This window comes from Schistocerca americana, chromosome 3 (assembly GCF_021461395.2).
Source record: "Schistocerca americana isolate TAMUIC-IGC-003095 chromosome 3, iqSchAmer2.1, whole genome shotgun sequence".
Lineage (NCBI taxonomy): Eukaryota > Metazoa > Arthropoda > Insecta > Orthoptera > Acrididae > Schistocerca > Schistocerca americana.
This window is the reverse complement of record NC_060121.1, coordinates 321,292,804-321,318,287: the sequence shown is the minus strand read 5'-3', so window position 1 is coordinate 321,318,287 and position 25,484 is coordinate 321,292,804. Positions and strand designations below refer to the sequence as shown.

Genomic DNA, 25,484 nt, shown 5'->3' with positions numbered 1-25,484 from the left:
TGTCTAATTTTGTGTTGAGAAGTGATAGTCATAGCCATAATACTAGAAACAGAACATCTGTAGATGTACCATATCATAGATTATCAAAATCACATAACTCTTACCTAGTTCTTGGACTAAGGATGTTTAATAGACTAAGTGCTGACTTTAAAGAACTGCCTGTAAATATCTTTAAAGTTAAATTATACAAGCTACTAGTGAACAATCCGTTTTACACCATTTATGAATTCTTTGAAGATGAAAATACTGTATTCTAACGTGTACCTATTTTATGTAAACCAATTTACATCGATATAGTAGTTTATGTAGAAATATATGCGCTTGACTTTGTCTATTGCTGTAATCAGCTGAACGACAATAAAATTATTATTATTATTATTATTATTATAGCATGGCCCGGCACCTCGACGGTGGGTGGTAGATGACGATAAACATACAGTGAGAACTGGACTGGTGAGCGCTCACCAACTGTTTACTCATAAGCTTTCCTGAGAGTACTAATCTGACATGGTCACAGCTAATAAGCAATACACTACAGTTTTTGCAGTAGCAGCATGAGAGACTAGCTGGCCAAGCCTGCCATTAATTAATACAGCAGTATAGTATAATCACAACATGAGATAGGTCTGAAACAGTCTCATCTTCATATAAGAAAGTCATAAAAGATTGAGGCCCATTTAAAGAACACTGTTATTTGTCATGCAACTAACAGATATCTTCAACCCTTAACTGTAGATAATCAGATAATTTATAGAAGAAATGATTAATAAAGTACAGTTTTAATATTCTTTTAATTTTTTGCAGATTCCTATTGTTAATTGCTTACTTTGTTGGGAGGGGGGGACCTTATTGAATACCATTTCACTCATCATCATCATCAGGTTCAGGTTGCAGTTCAGTTTTATGGCTGCTGGTGACAACTTGATCTACATTTTTACAGCTCTTTCTCAGGGATTCTATCCCAAAGGAGACAACTTTTGGCAACATCCTTCTTAACTATGTTGATCCATCTTCTTCTTGGCCATCCAATGTATCTTTGCCCATTTATAGTCATTTCAAAGAATTTCTTGGCTATTCTGGTTTCTTCCCTCCATTTCACATGACCATACATCTTTAGCTGGACTGGTGGAGTTTTTCCAGTGCATTGAGTTTTACACCTGCATCCACTCTATTCCTTTCATTTCTAATCTTGTCCTTTTTTGTTCGCATCAGCACAGATATAAGAAACTTCATTTCAGCAACTTGGACTTAGTTAGCCTCTCTCTCTCTCCGTCAGAGCACAGGCCTACAATGAGTACATCAAAATGGGAGTATAATAGGTGTTGAAGATGGTTGGTTTTGTCTTGTGTGGTATCTGGTTGTTCCAAAGGAAGTACCTTACTTGATTGTAAAACTGGCCAGCTTCACGCATACACTTTAGAACTTCACTTCGAGTTAAGTTTTTGCAATTCATCACAGTGTCCAAATTTGGAAAACGATGCACATTAATCAGGGTTATTCCAGCAGACCACTGCACTAAAATACAAAATTTCACATTTCATCTTAGACCAGAAGGTAATCTAAATGAAAATTATGTTTGTTTCTTGTATTGCTGTTGTTGTTTCAATTACAGTTTACCTGAAAGTGATTTTTATTGTTAGCTACACGTATCATTCAAGACTGAAGTTATTATAAAATTTGTTTAAGCATTCCAAGATCTTTGTAGAGACCTCTGCAAACATGAGGTTATCTACTTAAAGTTGCTCTAGATTTCTCTAGATAACTCCTGATTTCACCTTTATTTCTGATAAATATTTACCATAAAGGGTAATGTGCTGTGCTCCATCTCTAACAAGTCTTCAAGTTACTCATACATCTGAGGGTCTACCCCATATGCTTGGATTTTTGCTCAAAGTATGAAGTGTGATATGGTGCTGACACTTTCTGGAAAGTTAGATGTATAGAATCTCTCTGCTGACCTGGATCTCTGGATACACGGATATTGTGTGTGAATATCACAAGCTGTGTTTCACTCAAGCAATGTTTTCTATATCTATGCCAATCTAGAACAGAAGCTTTTCAGCCTCTACGAAACTCATTCTTTATGATCTTAGAATATGATCAAGTATCCTGACGCATACTGATATTTTGGGTAATGATATATAATCTTGAGTATCCATTCTTTCATGCTCTTTCTATATACGAGAGGAACCTGCATTTTTTCCAGTTGCTTAGGACTGTTTGCTGTGCTAGAGATTCACGATAAATGCAAGCTAAGAAAGGGGACAATGACAGAGAGAACTCTGTAAACTTTAACTAGAAATCTTTGAGCCTGAGGCCTTACAGGTTTCCAATTGTTTTATTATTTCCAATTGTTTTATTATAAAAATAAAAACTTGGCAACTTGGGTGTGCTAGTAACATTTTTCGAGATATCATCTGGCTGCTTGCTGCTACTGCTTATACAGCTACAAGCCACACTTCTGTAGCCAGAAGTGGGAGATTGTACTACTCATATGCAACTCAACTGTGCATGTGCACAAGCCCGCTCACAACTTCTCAAGCAAATCTAATGTAAACAGTTGTGGCATCACGCTCATTGGAGGCAATTTGTTGTTACGAAGCATTAAATAGTTTTTCTAAAGTCTTTGACACATTTTCCTGTTGGCAGACCCTTGTATGAGCACTGTGTTTTGTTGTTGTATATTGCGCATTTCCTTTGCAACTATATATATATATATATATATTAATTTTAGCTCTCTTACGAGTATACAGGACAAAAGGTGAAGGGGACATATATGATGATTTGCCGAAGTCTTTATTAGCATTTTCGGTAACATGATATGTTTTGTAGGCTATGATGTCTCTGTCGATGAAGCTTTCCAATCCAGGCACGTTTGGGACACCACTACCACCACGTACAACTGCTACTGTTAACCAACCATTACCAAGCGAAAATGTGTCATTTAAAGACCAAATATGTCTGGTTGTGTCTGTATATGTGTGGATGGATATGTGTGTGTGTGCGAGTGTATACCCGTCCTTTTTTCCCCCTAAGGTAAGTCTTTCCGCTCCCGGGATTGGAATGTCTCCTTACCCTCTCCCTTAAAACCCACTTCCTTTCGTCTTTCCCTCTCCTTCCCTCTTTCCTGATGAGGCAACAGTTTGTTGCGAAAGCTTGAATTTTGTGTGTATGTATGTGTCTGTTTGTGTTTCTATCGACCTGCCAGCGCTTTCGTATGGTAAGTCACATCATCTTTGTTTTTAAATATATTTTTCCCGCGTGGAATGTTTATATATATATATATATATATATATATATATATATATATATATATATATATATATATATATATTTTCTCTCTCATTCATGTTTTATTGCTGCAGTATTATTCTGCAGTAACGGGATACAGTAATACTCTATTTTAGAGTATTGGTTCTTACCAGTCAAAATTACAAAAATTTAACTGATAACTAAAACAAGGAAAAATTTCTGGAATTCAAAAAAGTTCCCAGTTTTTTCCTACATTTCCCGGATGTCCCGGGTTGTATAAACCCTCTGTAAGCACTCACATAGGATATGCGAAGCTACCAGGAAATGGTTGTGATGTGGACACACTGATCTGCTTTCACCATTGCATCCATGCAGGAAATGTCATCATTCAGTGACGAATGTGGCCTCCACAGCCGCTCATTTTCATGGAAGACTTCATGGCCTTTGTTGAACTACAACACCGCCACCTCACAGTTCTCAAAGTGACACAGTTTTTCCCATATGTGGGCTGCATTTCCATGTAGACCTCGACAGGTGTTCGTCCCTTGGTCCATAGGTAACAAATCACATTTCGTTGCTCTGTCACCATGAACATGTGAAGCACAACTGCCATCTTTAAAAACTGACAGCACTGCCATGCGATGAAGCTACCAGCAGATAAGGCAGATATGTTGATTTCGCATTTACAGCTGCAATTTGGCCAACAATTAGGGGCAGAGACTTCGTGATTTGCCCTTGTACTATCACCTCTGGTCTGAATAGCTGATATTTGGACAGCAGCGATTATATTTCTGATGTGTGAAGCCAGTAGCAATATGCTATCTTTGACTCTTCAACTTGGCCTTCAACAAGATAACAAAAGACTACAGATTGCTCATGCTATCCTGACCTGCTTCTATAGAGAGTGTATTTGACAGCATTTTCTCCAGATTTCTCACCATCGGTTGCCAACAGACTGGCATGGCACCACTCACCTGCTAACCATTATGATTGATGAACCTTGGCATACAGCAGAAGCAGCATGGAGTGATGTACCTGTATTTGCCATCCAAACTCAGTTCAATTTGATGCCTAGCTGGTTAGAACAACTGTTTCTCTGTGTACTAAATTTCACACCCTGTACACTCCCAGATTACCTACAAAATTTAATAAAGCATTCTTCTTACTATATGACATACACATTATAGGTCAGATTTCATTATTTGCTATCCTGGTGTAGTAGTTTTAATGGCCAGCAGTGGGAATGTGCTATCCAAAATGTCATTGTCATTGCCCTACTGGTCTGGATAGTTAAAAACTCCTGATTTATAATGAGCTATGCCATTATGTAAAATATACCATATTAATTTTTTATTTTTTATATTGTGTATGAAAATATTCTGTAGTTTTATTTGCAATATACCAGATGTTGTTGTTCCAGTTATTAATCATCAAAGGTCTGCCGTCAAAATAAGCTAGCCCTAGTCAGTAGAACACGTATAAACTCAGTAGTACATTAAGCAGTGAATATGACACCAAATGTAATTTGTAATTTCATTTTTTTCATACACGGACTTCCACAATGTTCTAATGTCTTCATTGTTAAGTCTCATAATGCACCTAATTTCGAAAACGTGAATAAAAGTTGTAATTTGATTTCAGCTATAATTTCTAGTGTTAAAAACTCCTATGTCAGCAACTTAGAGAATTACGTGCTCCAATTGTATACAAAGTTAACATTATGTACAGAAATATATGTAAGGTGATGTGTAAAGTGATGTGTGTCTGTGTATGTGCAGTTGGATATGGGTGTGTGTGTGAGTGTATACCTGTCCTTTTTCCCCCCTAAGGTAAGTCTTTCCACTCCCGGGATTGGAATGACTCCTTACCCTCTCCCTTAAAACCCACATCCTTTCATCTTTCCCTCTCCTTCCCTCTTTCCTGACAAAGCAACCGTGGGTTGCGAAAGCTTGAATTTTGTGTGTATGTTTGTGTTTGTTTGTGTGTCTATCGACCTGCCAGCACTTTCGTTTGGTAAGTCACATCATCTTTGTTTTTAGAATATATGTAAGAGTGCATATAGTAGGTTTATAATAGCAGAACAAGGAGCTACTGAATGTCGAATGAAAGTAGGCTTTGGTGATGCATAACTTGTTATAAGATGTAATTTGAAAGCATAGTGACTAAAGAAATTGTTATTTGGCACACAACAGCTGTAATATTTGAAACACCATCAACATACTGACAGTGAGTACTAGATGGTATTAAGCTACTTGAAGATGGAAAAAAAGCACAAAATGCCTTTACTCAACAAGAAAGTTACAAAAATAATTTGCTGTTGTATCTTGCAAATAATGTAGCTTTATTATTAGAAATTTCACAAACATCAGTTAACAGAGCAAAAAACATTTTAGAAAAACATGAAATCGGTCTTCTAAAACTGATTGCAAAGACAGAAAAAATAAGATTCGGAACTTCAAAGTAATCACGCACTTAAAATATTTGTACTAAGAAATAATGAACAGACAAGCTTTAGTGGGGAAATAAATACTGCTCTTGTGTGCTCAAGAATAGCCTAAATGATTTTTGTAAGATGGGCTTGAAAGCTAGGCATCTCTGACAAAAAGCCACAATTACGATTTTAATAGCAAAAAACTGTTCAACTGATGACTGTGAACTGATACTTGATTATTCAAAGTTAAATACTTCATAAGATACAAAATGTATTATTTCATGCTATCATTTCTGTGTGCATAAAAAGTGGAAAAATTTATTAATATTTTTCAATGTAACTCACACGTAACTCAATAAATTATAAAAATGAACTTTTCCAATAATTTAGATGTGTTCATATGTGTGTCGCAAATACCATCTTACACATCCCCTCATCAGTCAACCTGTTAGTTTCCCACATTTAAACTAACGGAAAAATTTATAATGATATGTAGCGTACATTAACAAACATCATCATATTCTTAGGAACATGTACCTTTTCAAGCACGATTGCTCAGCTCCATGATTTCATGGAGCCCTTGGCCAACTGCATTTTTCAGATTATCAAAATCAAATTGCTAAGAATGTATTGTTAAGGGTGTTTAGTAGCTTGTCTGTGGTGATCTTTTCCTAAACACAGTGTTATTTAAAACTGCAATAAAGTTTCCTCGCTAACTATATCTACATCTGCATCTACACCCCACAAACCACCGTGAAGTGCATGGCAGAGGGACGTCACATTTTACCAGTTATTAGAGTTTCTTCATGTACGGAGCACAGGAAGAATGATTGTTTGAATGCCTCTGTGTGTGCTGTAATTAAGCTAATCTTGTCCTCATAATCCCTATTTGAACTATATGTTCTAGTATATTTGTAGAGTCATCACTCAATGCCGGTTCTTGAAACTTTGTTAGTAGACCTTCTTAGGTTAATTTATGCCTATCTTGAAGAGTCTGCCAGTTCAGTTTCTTCAGCATCTTGGTAACTCTCTCCCACAGGTCAAATAAACCTGTGACCATTTGTGCTGCCTTCCCTGTAAACATTCAATATCCCCTGTTAGTCATATATGGTATGGATCCCAAACACTTGAAAAATATTCCAGAATGGGTCACACAACTGATTTGTAGACCAATTGCTCTTCCTCAGTATACCACCAATAAACTGAAGTCTACCACCTTCTTTACCCACGACAGAGCCTATGTGATCATTCAATCTCATATTCCTACAGAGTGTTACACCCAGGTATTTGTATGAGTTTGTTGATTCCAACTGTGAGTCATTGATACTATAATCATAGGATACTACATTTTCTCATTTTGTGATGTGCACAATTTTACATTTCCGAACATTTAACACAAGTTGTCAGTCTTTGCACCACTGTGAAATCTTATCGCGATCTCACAGAGTATTTATGCAGCTTCTCTCGGATAGTACTTCATTACAATTAACTGCATCATCTGCAAAAAGTCTGATGTAACTATATACATTGTCCACTGGGCCATTAATATACAACATGGACAGCAAGGGTCCTAACACACTTTCCTGGGACACACCCAAAGTTACTTCTACACCTGATGCTTTCTCTCCATCCAAGATAAAATGCTGCATCCTCCCTACCAAAAAGCCCTCAATCCAGTCACAAATTTCATTCTGACTAGCCATGTTGTGGTCACACATTAGTTCGCGCTATGTACCACTGGAAAGATTCATATTATACTGTCACCTACATAGTGTACATTCACCCACAACAAATGCAAGTATCAGTTTAGTATCTTAATCATAAATCATAGTGCTCTAAAAATACACACAGATCTTAACTTACACTAGAAGGTAATTATGTATTTAAAAACAACAATGAGAATTTAATAAAACATACTTACGTTGGATCAAACTTTTCTATGCCCCCAAAATAATTGATGCCTCTTGAGAAGTTGTTCAACTGATGGCACATTGTATCAATATCAAGTGTGGATTCTTTTAGGTTTAAATCAGTTTCCAACTCGTGCTGGGCAGCTCGATTGTTACGGAGCTTTATGAAATAAAAGAGAACAAATACTGTTTACTAAACAAAATCTGCTGACAGTGATGACCAATCATGCAAGATTACTGTTGTAGGTGTGACAACAATAAAAGAATAGTGATTTTATAAAATGTGTTCTTATTTATCATGAAACTTGATTATAACAACACACCATGACCTCTGTAACTTAAATACAGGGAATTGGAGTAGGGTTATTTTAAAAATAATTTTATTATATGAGATGTTTAGCCATAGCATGCTTAAAGAACTCTAGGTTGACTTACAGCTGGAGGATGAGTCACAAAAAATTGTGTCAACTCATACGTTATACCTGGGAGAGGGAATTACATATGCTTTGTGAGTGTAACACTACAAAAGGCCCCTATTCTGTACCCTAACATTGCATCAGTATGGGAGATGGCCAGTGTGGATATGCTGAATGTTCTTGGTTTTCATGGTGGGGCATCAGGGCAGTGTGATGTGCCTTAAGAGCACTCATTGGGTTCTTCGTAACAATTTGGAGCCAAATGATGCATTAAATATCTTCTACATCTACACATATGCTCGATGAGCCACTGTACAGTCATCACGGGATGTACTTCATATTATTATTAGTGAGTTTCTATCCTATTCCATTTTTATATTGAGCAGGGAGGAATAAATGTCTACACTAACATCTTGCATGCAATTTTCTGTAAAGATCCACTGCATTTTCTCAGAATCCTTCCAACAAATGCAAGCCTTCCACAACACTGATTTTACATGATTTTTCTACACTGAAGAGCCAAAAAAACTGGTGCACCTGCCTAATATTGTATAGGACCCCTGCGAGATTGCAGAAGTGGTGCAACATGACATGGCATGAAGTTGATTAATGTCTGAAGTAGGGCTGTCCATAAATCCGTAAGAGTATTGAGGGGGGGGGGGGGGGGGGCAGATTTCTTCTGAACAGCACAATGCAAGGCATCCCAAATGTGCTCAATAATGTTCATATCTGGGGAGTTTGGTGGTCAGCAGAAGTGTTTAATATCAGAAGACTGTTCCTGGAGCCACTCTGCAGCAATTCTGGCATAGGGTGTCGCATTGTCCTGCTGGAATTGCCCAAGTCTGTCGGAACTCACAACAGACATGAATGGATGTAGGTGATCAGACAGGATGCTAATGTATGTGTCAACTGTCAAAATCATATCTATATTAACAATATTGGAATGTAACAATATCTAGATATGTCGATCCAGATGTATCATGTATCCCATATCACTCCAACTGCACATGCCCCACACCATTACAGAGCCTACATCAGCTTGAACAGTCCCCTGCTGAAATGCAGGATCCATGGATACATCACATTGTCTCCATAACTGTACACGTCCATCCACTTGTACAATTTGAAATGAGACTTGTCCAACCAGGCAACATGTTTCCAGTCATCAACAGTCCAGTGTTGGTGTTTACAGGCCCAGGTGAGGCATAATGCTTTGTGTCTTGCAATCATCAAGGGTACATGTGTGGGCTTTCAGTACTGAAAGCCCATATGAATGATGTTTCGTTGAATGGTTTGCACGCTGGCACTTGTTGATGACCCAGCACTGAAATCTGCAGCAATTTGCGGAAGGGTTTCACTTCTGTCATGCTAAACGATTCTCTTCAGTCATCATTGGTCCCATTCTTGCAGGATCTTTTTCTAGCCACTGCGATGTTGGAGATTTGATGTTTTACTGGATTCCTGATATTCACAATACACTTGTGAAATGTTCGTATGGGAAGATCTTCACTTCATCTCTACTTCGGAGATGCTGTGTCCCTTCGCTTACGCGCCAACTACAACACCACATTCAGACTCACTTAAATCTTGATAATGTACCACTGTAGCAGCAGTAACCAATCTAACAACTGCGCCAGACACTTGTCATCTTATATTGGTGTTGCCGACTGCAGTGCTGTATTCTGCCTGTTTACATAACTCTGTATCTGAATACGCATGTCTATACCAGTTTCTTTGACGCTTCAGTTTTTTTCCACTTATTAATATTATTCTTAAATACTTATCTAATGTGATGTGTTCATGATGCTGAAAACTAATACTGTGATTGGATACTATTCAATTCTTTCTCTTTTTTATAGGCATTATTTTGCATTTATCTATATTTAAAGTGAGCTGCTGTCCATTACACCCACTGGAAGTGTTGTCCAACTCTTGCAGCAATATCAATGACAATATTTTCCTGTGGACAACAGCACTAGCAACAACAAATTTATGGTGCTGCTGATCCTATCAGATAAATTGTTTATGTGTATGGAGAATATTAGAGCTCCTACTGCAGTTCATTGGGGTGCAGCCAATATTGCTCTCATTTCTGCTGAACATTAGCACCCCAGTAAAATGTACAGTTAGTCAAAAATTCATAAAACTTATCACTTATCTTCAAAGACACTTTTCATGTAACTGTATCTCATTTGGCAGTTGATGACACGGTACATTGTCAATTGCCTCTTGAAAATCTAGGAAGGTAGAATCTGCGTGTCCACTTGCATCTACTGTTCACAAGATATCATGTATGAATGAAGCAATAAATGAAGCAACAGCCAGTTATACTGTTCTCTACTGCACTGGCCCCTGGAGCTGTGAGCTGAAATGACAGATTGGATCTGCACCTGTACAACTATTTATCCACTGAAATTCACTGATGAACCAAAACATTATGATCCACTGATTTGTGTACTGGTCAATATTTGGAACACAATCAGAAGAAATTCTGTTTGGGATGGACTTGACAAGTCCTTGGCAGGCTTTTGAAGCTATGTGGCACCTGATGTCTACATACAGGTCACACAATTTCTGGGCTGTTGATTTGTGGATGCTGAGCTGGCACCCAAGAGCATTCCAGGCTTGTTCCACATGATTCAAATGAGGCAAATCTGATGGCCAGGACATCAATGCGGTTAGCATGTTCCTCAAGCCACTATACAATGATTTTGGCTTCATGAAATGGTTTACATACAGTAAGGTTTTAAGCAGCACAACAGATGCCTCAACTTCCAGCATTCTGCTTTGCTTGAATTAGATTCTTTGTGGGGCAGGGGGAAAAGTCTGTCACAAATGGTCCGCGACAAAGAATTGTGGCAGTGACTCTGTTCAAAGGAGTGCTGTCATGGACTACACGTCTAGCTCAGGTGTGTTATTTTTCTTTTTCTTTTATTTTCTTTGTGACCTTTGGACATGACCCACTCAGTCTCTGATACATAATAAGCTACATTTTTTTTTAAAAAAGAAAAAAAAAACATATCCAATCTCACATACATATTTACACCCATGATTTGTATAGAATACTGATACTGGTTGTAAATGGATTAATTAAATCGTGATATGTTCTCATCACTGAGATGCTGAGATGAGAAGTCACACCCTACACTCCTAAATATGGAACAGGTAACATTCATGCCTCTTAAGAACTTTTATGGCCCATGCTGCTTACATTGCTTAAGTTGTATGAACATGATGATATTCAGTTACCTAATGTTGTTCTCTGAATTTTATTTAAAACTCTATGCAGTGGCCCATGAACAAAATTATCACTAGGCCAGATAAGTCGTATGACCATAGATATTTGGTGCTGCCCATGTGATGCCAGGGCAGATCGCTAGTAAAAAACAAATAAGAAACTCAAAACTGTCTTTGGGTACCAGGAAATCCAATTGTACAATAAAGTGCTGAACAAGAATACAAATATAATTACTGCTAACTTATCTAAAATAGACAGCACGAGCATGTCTCTGATATTATCATAGTATATGGTAATGGCTTATTCAGAGAACACAAAATATGGATTGATAAATATATCACATACATGAACTATAAAATACCTCTGTGATTCTGCATTATGCTTCCACATCAATGCATGCCACTGGGAGGATCAGTCATAAAACACTAACCTCCTTCCACCTTTTGAAGCTCAACATATCCTTCATTAAGGAGGGATGCAGTATCAAGTTATTCTGCCAAACTTGAAAGCATAAGGCTGCAGTTATAGTGCAACAGTGCAGAGTGACCAGTGTGTGTGTGATCAGAGCAGTACACCATTGATGAAATAAATCAGCATTGAAGGGATCAAACATGTCTGCCTGACGAGCTGTGACCATTGTGTCTGAGTAACTCTGGAAGAGCTTGGGAACCACAGCAGCATCAGACTACTGCTACAGGTAGCAGCATCAGATAGGTTTTGCATTGTTGTTGTGCTTGTTTTTCACTTGCAGTTTTGTTAAAAATTGCATCAGTGGACATGCTGGTATCAAATATGTTTACTTGGTGCCCTTGTCCACTGTAAAAATCATCATAAAAGACTCATTTTGAACAAGTTATGGGATGAGGTAGTCAGATAGTTACACATTATGTTACAGTGATAAACTTTTACATTTACTTTACATTTTTATTTCTTTTATTGGCTCAAAATGACAGCCAATAATAAAGTGCAAAGTAACACAACTAACAACCAAATGAAAACCATACTTCATTGTGTTACAGAAAGTTTGCATGGATCTCTTTTTTGGATAGCCTTATTCAAAGCTCTGTTTAAGTATCACCCCGTCGGATGCTAAATTGCATGCAATTCTTGATTTCCACTGCACATTGAGGGATTCTTCTAGGCCGATAACAGTGTTTTGCAGAGTGCACACACATTTCACAAAATGTTCAGCACATTGTGGCAAAGTTTCTATTGCATATTGAAGTGTTCTCCACTTACAATTTATTTATTTATTTACGTATTGGTCCTGCGAATCTAGGACTGTTCAGTGTACAAAATGTAATGGACTGTTCATTAATTACAATACACATTCCTTGACTTGTTTTCTTTTTTCATACATCATTTTAGCAAAAGATAAAATCATACAATACTGTCTTACTCCACACATTTTACAAAAACATTCATAATCGGTGAGGAAGTTTTGTTTTTCCAGGTATTCCCTTACTGTATAGAAGCAGTTCTCAACCAAGTAATCCTCCACAGTTGATTTGGACTTGTTTAAGTCCATGTTATTTTTATGGATTTGGGTAGTGCATTGCACAATTTGATCCCAGGGTGGAGTATGCCTTTCTGTAATAGCACTGTGTTTGTCTGCTGTACGTGTATATCATTTATTTGTCTTGTGTGGTAGCTATGTACAAATTCATTACGGGTGATGCTTGGACTGCCACTGTTTAGTTTTTTTTGTAATAATTACATTTGCAAGCATATAAATACACGTAATAGCATTCATTATTCCAAAAGCATATTCAATTTTTTGTCATTCAGTAAAAGAACATTTATTTGAACAACTGCCTTAACTGCAGATATGCCTCATCTCTAGTGAATATGTAAAGCAGTAAAACTGGCATTTGTGGTAACAGAGAGACTAGCACTATATCAGCTTTCCTTCTTGCATCAAGTGAAATACACTTCAAAATTACAAACAACCACTATCACACTGTTCTAGATGTCTTCTTACACTGCTTACAGTGAACTTGCCACAAGCATTTGCAATTGCTTGGAGTATTACCAAATAACAATGCATTTTAAATGAATTGGGTATTTGCTAAATGTTCTTCAGGGCTAATTAAATTAAGTATGTATGTATTAAACCTGGGAGATAGAAATGATGGAGAGACTTCATCCCACCATAGGCCTCAGTGGCTCACAACCCTACAACAGGCCACAGCAGTCCACCCCCACCCCCTCCCCCTCCCGGGGAACATCTCATACAAGACGAGGTAAGTGCCTCATACTGTGAGATGCAGTCAAACATGGTCAATGACATCTTGAAGCATTGTCAAAACTCAACTGGGCAAATGATGAAAGGCTCAATTTTTCTACTAGTTAATTCTGTTTTGCTGGACATATCATTCTCTCAATCTTCTCTTTGATATGCATTGATGAAAATGATAAACTCTAACAGCACTGTTCTATGGATAATGATTTATTATCTTTTGCTAGTATTATTTTTCAGCACTCAAAGTAGCTGCAGAGAATAACTCTTCCTACTCGTAATTCCTCTCACAATTTCAGTGGTTTACCACATGTGTGACATGTTGTTCCCTTGCCCACTATATCTACTTGCAAAGCAGCACTATGGTGGCTGTCCAATACTCTGCACTGCTCTGTTCTGCAACACCACCCCACTACAACATGGGCTGATGGGATGTAATGGAAAGGCAGGGACACTGTCATAGTCTTCATATTGTCTGCAAGTAGGAATACTTAAAAGAGCATTGCACATGCTGTACGAATCTTCGTGTAACTAGATGTGTGAGGAATTATTTGCCTGGACATACAAATCTGTTGAACTTTAACTGTGTTTTATTCTTTTCTTTTAATTATATTTCATTGTTGAATTAAGATGCAACATTTAATATCACTGTAAAATTATCTGTGGATCAGAAACTAATTAACTTGAAATATATTTATATTCCTTCTTGTACATTTCAGCTGGTTCATTACTCAGGTCCTCTGGTTCCAGAACATTCTGATGGATGACCCTGGCTCCAAAACATTTTGGTGTGTGGCAGTGCCTGGTAGCTGAATGTAACAACAATATGCTTATTCATGGAGATGTATTCCATCTTTGAAACTAAATGAAAGATAATTTGTTTCGTGCCTTACATGTTTTGCTTCTTTTATTTGCAAAGCATCCTCAGTGGCCTGTAATATATGTTAGTACATTACATTTTTTTTCTTGCTATTATCTTGTTTTCTGAGGTGAGAAACAACTTTTTCAGCACAACTTTCATGATGCTAAATCAGCATTTGGTGTTATTTACCATTTCTGATGTTATTAATCCATGTGTGTTGTCCTGGACTCATATTTAGTTGGTATACATACTCTAGACGACAGATTTTTGAAGTTTTTTTCTAGCACATTTACCTGAACTCTCCACTTCCACTTTTTGTTGTTGGTTGTTGACTGTGAGTTTACAGTGTGTAGTGTTACAACTGTCACCGAGTATTTATCATTTGTCTTTTGTTTGTGTGGTGGTGTCTATACATAATTTGATGTTTGTTTGCTTTGTGTGTGTGTGTGTGTGTGTGTGTGTGTGTGTGTGAGAGAGAGAGAGAGAGAGAGAGAGAGAGAGAGAGAGAGAGATGGATTAATTTATTATTTAGTCCAATAATATTTTATATCTGTGTTTGTTGTAGCTTACATTCATTTTAATTATGTATTACTCTTTAGTTCATTGAAAGAGTTCCTTGTATGTGAAAGTTTTCTGGAATGTTAGGAGTTTTCTGTTGTAACTGTTCACTCTAATAATTTTCACATCCTATTTCATGTTATATGGTTCTTGTCCAGATTTTGTAAGATGTTCAATAAAGGTTCAATGGCTACTTTCATACTTCTAGCTTCATATGTGTTCTTTATACCTAGTTTTGAAATTTCTGCCTGTTATTCCCAGATATGCTGATTTGAATTCTTGACATTGTAACCTGCTCCTTGGTATCTGTGTTGTTTACCTATTGGTGTTTGCAAAGAAGAACTACATCTACATGATTACAGAAGCAACTAAGAAACCATAGAAAATGTATAAAATGATTATAATATGATTATCTTCACAACTAATACAAATACTTAATAATTCAGTACCATTACCATCATCATGATCATCAACCATTTGACCTTAATTACTAGACAAAAGGTTGCCTCCTCTCCTCTAAACACTTCCATGCATTTTGATCTTCAACTATACACATCAATGTTGCTCATGTTTTGTTTTCTGATGTCAGCTACCTGTCCTCCATTACATAATATAAGTCCATTCTTATCTCTTGCAATCCAGTAAACAACTTGCTTGTCTGGCTAAATAATCCATCCGTCTTTATTTCATTTTCATGACAGGCATAATTATGTCTTTTAATCTAGCCTATTCCCTGAGCCATTTGTTTGCATTTCTCTCTCTCCTACCAATTCTCAATATGCATCTCCCCACTGCATACTCAAAAGCCCTTAGTTTATGAATGTTATATTACCATATCATCTGTAAAAATCATCTTTTTGTCTTTTTCTTTTACTATATCTTTAACTGCCCTATTCATTCCCTCCATCACAACATTAAAAAGTGCAGGTGATAGAATACTTCCTTGCTTAAGTCCTTGTCTTATCTTGAAGTATTCAGAGTTCCCCAATGGTGTTCTAGTTCTATAATTGAGTCCTCTGTACATTGTCTTTATTACATTAATGTGTCCATCTTCTATATCTATCTTCTTCATTTCTTCCCAGTCTTTCCCTGTTAACTGAGTCATATGCCTTTTCTATGTCTATAAAAACCATTATCACCCTTTTGTTATACTCCCAACTTTTTTCCATTAGTTGATGGATAGAAAATATCAGGTCAATCATGCTTCTTCCTTTAACCCATGCTGTTCTTCACTCAGCTCCTTTTCTATCTTTTCACTTATTCAGTTTAGTAAAATTCTTTCAAAAATCTTGGCTGAATTTTTCAATCTTCTTTTAGTCTAGTGGTAGCTGTAGCATGTAAGAATACATGGCCCAGTTACATCAATGTGACCACCACCTATGTTCAATGCTAATGTGCAAGATCCACTCACAGATTGCAGGTGGGTGCGGTTAAAGGCGCTGCAGTCTGGAACCGCAAGACCGCTACGGTCGCAGGTTCGAATCCTGCCTCGGGCATGGATGTTTGTGATGTCCTTAGGTTAGTTAGGTTTAACTAGTTCTAAGTTCTAGGGGACTAATGACCTCAGCAGTTGAGTCCCATAGTGCTCAGAGCCATTTGAACCCATTTGATTGCAGGTGGCAGCACTAGCAATGGAGGATACATAAACTGTGCTGGAGAGACACAGTCACTGTTGTAAGGCAGAAACAGAATGATTTATCTGATATCCAAGAGGGCATGATCATTGGCTTTCAGGCCAAGAGCGGAAGCATTTCAGAAATGGCTAAGTTTGTAAACTGTTCACATGCCACCTTGGGTAAAGTAAGCCATGCATAGCAAAATGGTGCTATCCAACACCAGTGTTAATGCTACTGCGGTGTATCACGGGCCATAGATGACATGGGTGAACAATGGCTGTGGAGACGTGTATGGCCAAATAGACATGCAGTTGCTGTGTATCTGATTGCCCAGATGAACCAAGGAGCTACCAACAGTGTCTCCTCAAGATCTTTCAGTAAATGCAGCTGCATATGGGCTTCCACAACAAGTGCCTGGTTCATGTACTAACACTGACTGCTGTCCATTGGCAACAAAGGCTACAATCTGACACTGACTGTTGTTCATCGACAACAAAGGCTACAATTGGCACACCAATACTACAATTGGACATCTGACGAATGGCAATAGAAGGCCTTTTCAAATGAATCACATTTTATGCTATGAAGGACAGATAGCCGTTGGCGTGTATGGAATGAAACATCTGAAGCAAAAACCCTGGAAGCATTGTGGTCTGTGGAACATTTTCATGGCAGTCCCTGGGTGATCTCGTCATTCTAGAATGCACAATGGATCAACACAAGTATGCATCTATCCTTAGGGACCATGACCATCCCTACATGCAGTCTGGCATCCTTGGCACGATGGCTTCCACCAGCAGGACAATGCAATGTGTCACACAGCTCACAGTATTCACACGTTTTGAAGAGCACCTGTATGAGCTTACTGCACTCTCCTTGCCACCAAACTCCCCAGGTTTTAACTTAATCAAGAATCTGTGGGAACACTTACATTGAACTGTTCACACTGTGGATCCTCAGCCAAGAAACCTAGCACAGCTGGCCACTGCACTTGAGTCAGCATGGCTCCACATCCCTGTTGGTACCTTCCAGAACCTTAGTGACACTCTTCCTACACATCTCACAGAAGTCTGCAACAATAGGTGGTTATTTGGGCTTCTCACAGGTGATCACATTAATGGCTGGACAGTGTATATCCTTTAGAATTTCAGTATACTAATATATGTTGAAGCAACAGTTTTTTATGTCTAGTACATCTCCTTTTTCACGAGATAGAATAATGCTCCAGTTGTAAGTAATTGTCTTCCATCACAGACATACTTTAAATAATTTCACAAGTTCCTTCTCTATTACTTTCCTCAGGCTTTAACCATTCCTAATGAGACACCACAACCTCCATGCACCTTTCCTTTCATCACATCTCAAATGGCTTTACACATTTCCTCTGGAATTGTTTCCAGAACACCAGTAATTTTGTTATTGACTGCCTATGTTTCTGATTCATTTCTTCAACTACAAAAAAGAATTTATGAAATCTTTAAATGCTCAGAGAACTTCCATTCTGTTTTGGTTACTGTGCCACAATCTTTTTTAATTTGTATCCTTTATACTTTTTTTTGTTCTCAACTGTTGCTTACAAAATTTTTTATTGTATTTTATCACATCCACTGACATTTCCCAACAGTTTTGTTTACTTCAAAATATTCTGCTACAGTACATTTCTATTACTGTTTTGTTGCAACTCTAGCTTTCTTTCTAATAACCACCTTATACCATTTAATAGTTTCTTTCTTCACACCTGCAGCATCTTTTGCTGTTTGTCTTTTTGTTAATTGATTGCCTCTTTCATCTATGATTTACTAATAGTTCAGAATTTGCTTAGGACTAATATATTCAGTACAACTTCAAATATCATAAATTTATTTATGTCTCACACTACACCTCTTGCATGAATTATTGTGTGTGTGCGCCACTAATTAAAAGACATTAAAAACTAGAGTTTTTATTATATGATGAAAGTTAAATTTGACATGCAAGCCACTGAAACAATATAAACTAGAAGCGATTGTACAAACAGCTGAATCACATAAAAAAATAAGGGGCAAAATACAGCTAAACTGTGAGTTCTGAATTTGCTGACTTTGACCAAGATGATTGTTGTTGTTGTTGTTGTTGTGGTTTTCAGTCCTGAGACTGGTTTGATGCAGCTCTCCATGCTACTCTATCCTGTGCAAGCTTTTTCATCTCCCAGTACCTACTGCAACCTACATCCTTCTGAATCTGCTTAGTGTATTCATCTCTTGGTCTCCCTCTACGATTTTTACCCTCCACGCTGCCCTCCAATACTAAATTGGTGATCCCTTGATGCCTCAGAACATGTCCTACCAACCGATCCCTTCTTCTGGTCAAGTTGTGTCACAAACTTCTTTTCTCCCCAATCCTATTCAATACTTCCTCATTAGTTATGTGATCTACCCATCTAATCTTCAGCATTCTTCTGTAGTACCACATTTCGAAAGCTTCTATTCTCTTCTTGTCCAAACTATTTATCGTCCATGTTTCACTTCCATACATGGCTACACTCCATACAAATACTTTCAGAAATGACTTCCTGACACTTAAATCAATACTGGATGTTAACAAATTTCTCTTCTTCAGAAACGCTTTCCTTGCCATTGCCAGCCTACACTTTATATCCTCTCTACTTCGACCACCATCAGTTATTTTGCTCCCCAAATAGCAAAACTCCTTTACTACTTTAAGTGCCTCATTTCCTAATCTAATTCCCTCAGCATCACCCGACTTAATTAGACTACATTCCATTATCCTTGTTTTGCTTTTGTTGATGTTCATCTTATATCCTCCTTTCAAGACACTGTCCATTCCATTCAATTGCTCTTCCAAGTCCTTTGCTGTCTCTGACAGAATTACAATGTCATCGGCGAACCTCAAAGTTTTTATTTCTTCTCCATGAATTTTAATACCTACTTCAAATTTTTCTTTTGTTTCCTTTACTGCTTGGTCAATATACAGATTGAACAACATCGGGGAGAGGCTACAACCCTGTCTTACTCCCTTCCCAACCACTGCTTCCCTTTCATGTCCCTCGACTCTTATAACTGCCATCTGGTTTCTGTACAAATTGTAAATAGCCTTTCGCTCCCTGTATTTTACCCCTGCCACCTTTAGAATTTGAAAGAGAGTATTCCAGTCAACATTGTCAAAAGCTTTCTCTAAGTCTACAAATGCTAGAAACGTAGGTTTGCCTTTCCTTAATCTTTCTTCTAAGATAAGTCGTAAGGTCAGTATTGCCTCACGTGTTCCAGTGTTTCTACGGAATCCAAACTGATCTTCCCCGAGGTTGGCTTCTACTAGTTTTTCCATTCGTCTGTAAAGAATTCGTGTTAGTATTTTGCAGCTGTGACTTATTAAGCTGATAGTTCGGTAATTTTCACATCTGTCAACACCTGCTTTCTTTGGGATTGGAATTATTATATTCTTCTTGAAGTCTGAGGGTATTTCGCCTGTTTCATACATCTTGCTCACCAGATGGTAGAGTTTTGTCAGGACTGGCTCTCCCACGGCCGTCAGTAGTTCCAATGGAATATTGTCTACTCCGGGGGCCTTGTTTTGACTCAGGTCTTTCAGTGCTCTGTCAAACTCTTCACGCAGTATCGTATCTCCCATTTCATCTTCATCTACATCCTCTTCCATTTCCATAATATTGTCCTCAAGCACATCGCCCTTGTATAGACCCTCTATATACTCCTTCCGCCTTTCTGCTTTCCCTTGTTTGCTTAGAAGTGGGTTTCCATCTGAGCTCTTGATATTCATACAAGTCGTTCTCTTATCTCCAAAGGTCTCTTTAATTTTCCTGTAGGCAGTATCTATCTTACCCCTAGTGAGATAGGTCTCTACATCCTTACATTTGTCCTCTAGCCATCCCTGCTTAGCCATTTTGCACTTCCTGTCGATCTCATTTTTGAGATGTTTGTATTCCTTTTTGCCTGTTTCACTTACTGCATTTTTATATTTTCTCCTTTCATCAATTAAATTCAATATTTCTTCTGTTACCCAAGGATTTCTACTAGCCCTCGTCTTTTTACCTACTTGATCCTCTGCTGCCTTCACTACTTCATCCCTCAAAGCTACCCATTCTTCTTCTACTGTATTTATTTCCCCCATTCCTGTCAATTGCTCCCTTATGCTCTCCCTGAATCTGTGTACAACCTCCGGTTCTTTTAGTTTATCCAGGTCTCATCTCCTTAAATTCCCACCTTTTTGCAGTTTCTTCAGTTTTAATCTACAGGTCATAACCAATAGAGTGTGCTCAGAGTCCACATCTGCCCCTGGAAATGTCTTACAATTTAAAACCTGGTTCCTAAATCTCTGTCTTACCATTATATAATCTATCTGATACCTTTTAGTATCTCCAGGGTTCTTCCATGTATACAACCTTCTTTCATGATTCTTAAACCAAGTGTTCGTTATGATTATGTTGTGCTCTGTGCAAAATTCTACCAGGCGGCTTCCTCTTTCAGTTCTGTCCCCCAATCCATATTCACCTACTATGTTTCCTTCTCTCCCTTTTCCTACTGACGAATTCCAGTCACCCATGACTATTAAATTTTCGTCTCCCTTCACAATCTGAATAATTTCTTTTATTTCATCATACATTTCTTCAATTTCTTCGTCATCTGCAGAGCTAGTTGGCATATAAACTTGTACTACTGTAGTAGGTGTGGGCTTCGTATCTATCTTGGCCACAATAATGCGTTCACTATGCTGTTTGTAGTAGCTTACCCGCATTCCTATTTTCCTGTTCATTATTAAACCTACTCCTGCATTACCCCTATTTGATTTTGTGTTTATAACCCTGTAGTCACCTGACCAGAAGTCTTGTTCCTCCTGCCACCGAACTTCACTAATTCCCACTATATCTAACTTCAACCTATCCATTTCCCATTTTAAATTTTCTAACCTACCTGCCCGATTAAGGGATCTGACATTCCACGCTCCGATCCGTAGAACGCCAGTTTTTTTTCTCCTGATAACTACATCCTCTTGAGTAGTCCCCGCCCGGAGAACCGAATGGGGGACTATTTTACCTCCGGAATATTTTACCCAAGAGGACGCCATCATCATGTAATCATACAGTAAAGCTGCATGCCCTCGGGAAAAATTACGGCTGTAGTTTCCCCTTGCTTTCAGCCGTTCGCAGTACCAGCACAGCAAGGCCGTTTTGGTTATTGTTACAAGGCCAGATCAGTCAATCATCCAGACTGTTGCCCTTGCAACTACTGAAAAGGCTACTGCCCCTCTTCAGGAACCACGCGTTTGTCTGGCCTCTCAACAGATACCCCTCCGTTGTGGTTGTACCTACGGTACAGCCATGTGTATCGCTGAGGCACGCAAGCCTCCCCACCAACGGCAAGGTCCATGGTTCATGGGGGGGGGGGGGGGGGGGGGGGGGGTGTGACCAAGATTACTCTCTTAATTATGATAAAACACACATTTTTTAAAATTGTTATTAACATTCATGTTTGAAACTGCTTACTAGCACTTACCTGTTGGCATACTTTATCATGAATACTCTTAAGGTGATCTCGGCAATTTCTTTGAATTTCAACTTCTTTTAAGAGTGATTTTTCAACCTGATCATGAACAAGATCAATCCCTGTGTGAGACACAAAAATAAAATAACTATATATGAGAAGCCATCGATGAGGAGAAAAATTAGGTATGAAAGAACATTTGTCAAGCAATATTTATTATTTACCAGTTGGTGAACTATTGCTAGGAGACATTAAATTTAAAAATGCATCTGAATCTTGAGCTTTCAGAATTTTCCAAATACTCTTCACTATGACAAAGACAAAAGAAAATGGTATATTATGGTGAAAGGAAGGAAATGTCAATTCACAGATAGGAAAAATGAGAGATGCAGGGTACAGGTATTGAATATAAAATAAAAATCGATCAGCAGCAGAAACTGAAGTCTACCAAGAGAGTTAAATTTGAATAAAATAAATGGAAAGTAAATGATCAAAGATGAAAGATGCCACAATATTTTCAGTATTACTACTATACTTACTGAAAGAGCCTACATAACAGCGGAAGTTTAACTCTGAAAAAATGACCCATGTCAAAAAATAGAGATATTGCTGCTTGGTCGGTTTCGTCTTCACAGGAATGTGAAGCTATCAAATAGGTGAAGATCAACACCAGAAAAGGAGCACTGAGGTTTGGAAAAGCAAGAATTGAGTTTAGCAATATTTTTTACAAAATTTTGTAATTCATGCTCACCACGACTTTGTTCTCACCACAATTTCATAGAATGAAATGTCATCTTCAGCCTTCGCCAGATCTGTGGCTGCCAATTTTACTGCTCCAAGGAAGGCTACTGTAGGCAGTCAATAGTTCACAGATGAAGAAACTATTTTGTTTCCAATGCTGACTCACTGAATATGTTTGTAAATTTTCTCTCAAAGAAACAATTGTTTGCCACCAAAAATGAAGCTGATGAGGATTTACATTGAGGGCATGTGATGTGAATCTGTCATACTGATATGGTAATAATGTGGCACCAGTAAAAACACAGTGCTAAATTGGAGAAGGGAAAGTGTAAGTGATTAAACTATTTTTCCAGGCTGGGACAGATAAATTACAATCTGTCATAGATTGCATAGATTGGAACAGATTTTCAAATGTCAGTTTGTATTCATTACATTTTGGGTGCAGCATATCTGAAGAGTTTGCATAGTTGCATGTCACTGTACCTTTTCTGATTTCTCCTTCACTGAGTTTGTCTGCACTGCTCCACTAATTTCAGTGGAGTTAATAACATTACAAGTGCTCACAAAAATGATAAGTGTCCAGGATAAAGAATGCCAGTTTGCAAAAAAGTATGTGTTTGTGAAACGTGTGTATTAGGAAATTGGAAAGGGCTGAGAGCACACAGTTTAAATATAGTGAGAAGTTTTATCAAGGCAGTAATTAACACTTGCGACACATCCACCTGGCTAAAAAAATTGTCAAGTTCACCGAGAATATCTGTTACAGGGTCACTATGGCAGATTTTTGGTAGTGTTGACAGATAGTTGATCAAGGCTGTTGGCCACATACTTGCCTCAGTATCTTGATTGTATCATCACTTTTGAATAAGAAGGTAATGTAAGATATGGCTGAATATAAAATGCTAGGATTTTGAATGGATCTGAAAAGCAATGGAGGAGCAAAACCAGAACTCCTGATACACTGTTAACAGGATGATTCTGATGAAATGTAGGGGTTGCACAGATTAATCAGCTGGGCTAGTATGCAGGAAGTGTAACTTGTTGAGGGTCAGGTATAGTGCTGACAAGAAATTAGAGAAAAATGTCATGATACAGATAATAAATAACACAATTAGACACCTTCTTTAAAAGAATGTATGTAGATGGAAGAGCCAGTAAAATACCATTTGTTTATTAATCATGGTGGAGCAGAGAGTAGCAGGAATTTGTGAAGAGAGATGTGTCAACTTAAAAAAATGACACATGGTATGTGTCTAATAAAAATTAATTAGGTGAGATTGAGTGACTCTGTGAATCTGAATTGCAAATCAAGTTAATGCTGGGCATGGATGCAAATAAAGAAGACTGTTCTGGTACAAAGACCTTTACCAATGCTTAACAAAGGAAATGCACAGGCAGAGAAATAATACGGGGGAGTTTATTGATGGATGTCAGAAACACTAATGGACTAGGGAAAATGAAACAGAAATGAGAGATGTTGCAAGGTGGGAAATGATGATCAGTAAGTAATAAGACAAGAAGAAGAGACACCAATAAGGATTCATTCATTCATCCATCCATGCATCCAACCATTGTGCACTGTACATCCCACCAAGAAGGAGAACCTTCAGGGATGTGGAGTTAGACATATATTAACAAAAGGTACACCAATTAACTGAGTATACTGTATAAACAACATATAATCACCATACCACTTAAAGTTATTCATATTTACTATCCCTGCTGGCTAAATTTAATCAAGTCACAAATAAAGCTGCTATTTTGAAAAACACTGCTGTTTTCTCTGTTATACTAAATAGCTGCTGTTTATCTCCTGTTGATAGCTTCACATTAACTTGATTACTTTTGTAGTTTTCAAAGATACTGTTACTTACATCTTTTAATACAGAGCTCTCATTACAATATGTTACTACTTTTCATGCAGCTTTATAACAAATACTGCCATTTAGCTAACAGAACTTTCCTGACTACAATAATTTGCAGAGAAAGCCAAACTAAGAAGAAGTTAACAAGTTCTCATCAGATAAGTGAGTTAATATTTCACTACAGGTCACTTTTTCAAACACTTTTGAAAAGAGTGGATGGAGTAAAATAAATATGTAATTAGGCTAGCTTTGCTTATGATGAAAGTTGCAACGTAATTAAGTCTGTCATGAAACATGCCCTGAGTTATTGACTGATTACAAAGATATGGGTGAACTTATCACATGAGCAAAAGATTTTTAATTCTTCAAAATATACTACCATAGTCACAACAACTGCTACTTTTTAGGGACCTGGTAAACTTTTTAATCTGCTTAAGGGTTGTATTTTTTAAATAAATCTCTGTTGGTGGAGCAGGCAGTGTCTGCACAAGTAAATCTAATGTATCTCTGGTTGTTTACTTGAGGGGGCAATATTTGCAGCCTCTATGACGAATTAATCATTGAATTTGGTTGGCCATCGTGCCATATATTCTTTGTGAGGGACAAATTTCATTTGGATGTGTTTTTGTTTATTATTTAATAATGCTAAAACACTGAAGAATGTTGGGTTTACATACATATTGACAATGGGTTTTTCACTCTGTCTTTCAACAATTATAGAGAATTTTAATGTTGAAAATTATCCACAGTTGGATGTCAACAACTCTAGGTGCCATCAATAAATACAGTAAGACAACAAATCAGTGTTAAGGCCTTGAAAGAAAAAAAAAAGATTTTCTAGTTAAGTCTGCATCTTATTTT

At 37.6% G+C, this 25,484-nt stretch overlaps 1 protein-coding gene across 1 annotated transcript in view; it reads right to left on the bottom strand.

Moving 5' to 3' along the window:
* LOC124607343 (tektin-3-like) overlaps positions 1-25,484 on the bottom strand; it is a 103,026-nt gene that overhangs the window by 27,373 nt on the left and 50,169 nt on the right. The window contains exons 5-6 of the mRNA XM_047139649.1: positions 22,030-22,139; positions 7,605-7,753 (exon numbers count right to left, since the gene is read on the bottom strand). Coding sequence (XP_046995605.1) covers positions 7,605-7,753; positions 22,030-22,139 — 259 coding nt within the window. The remainder of the gene's footprint in view (positions 1-7,604; positions 7,754-22,029; positions 22,140-25,484) is intronic.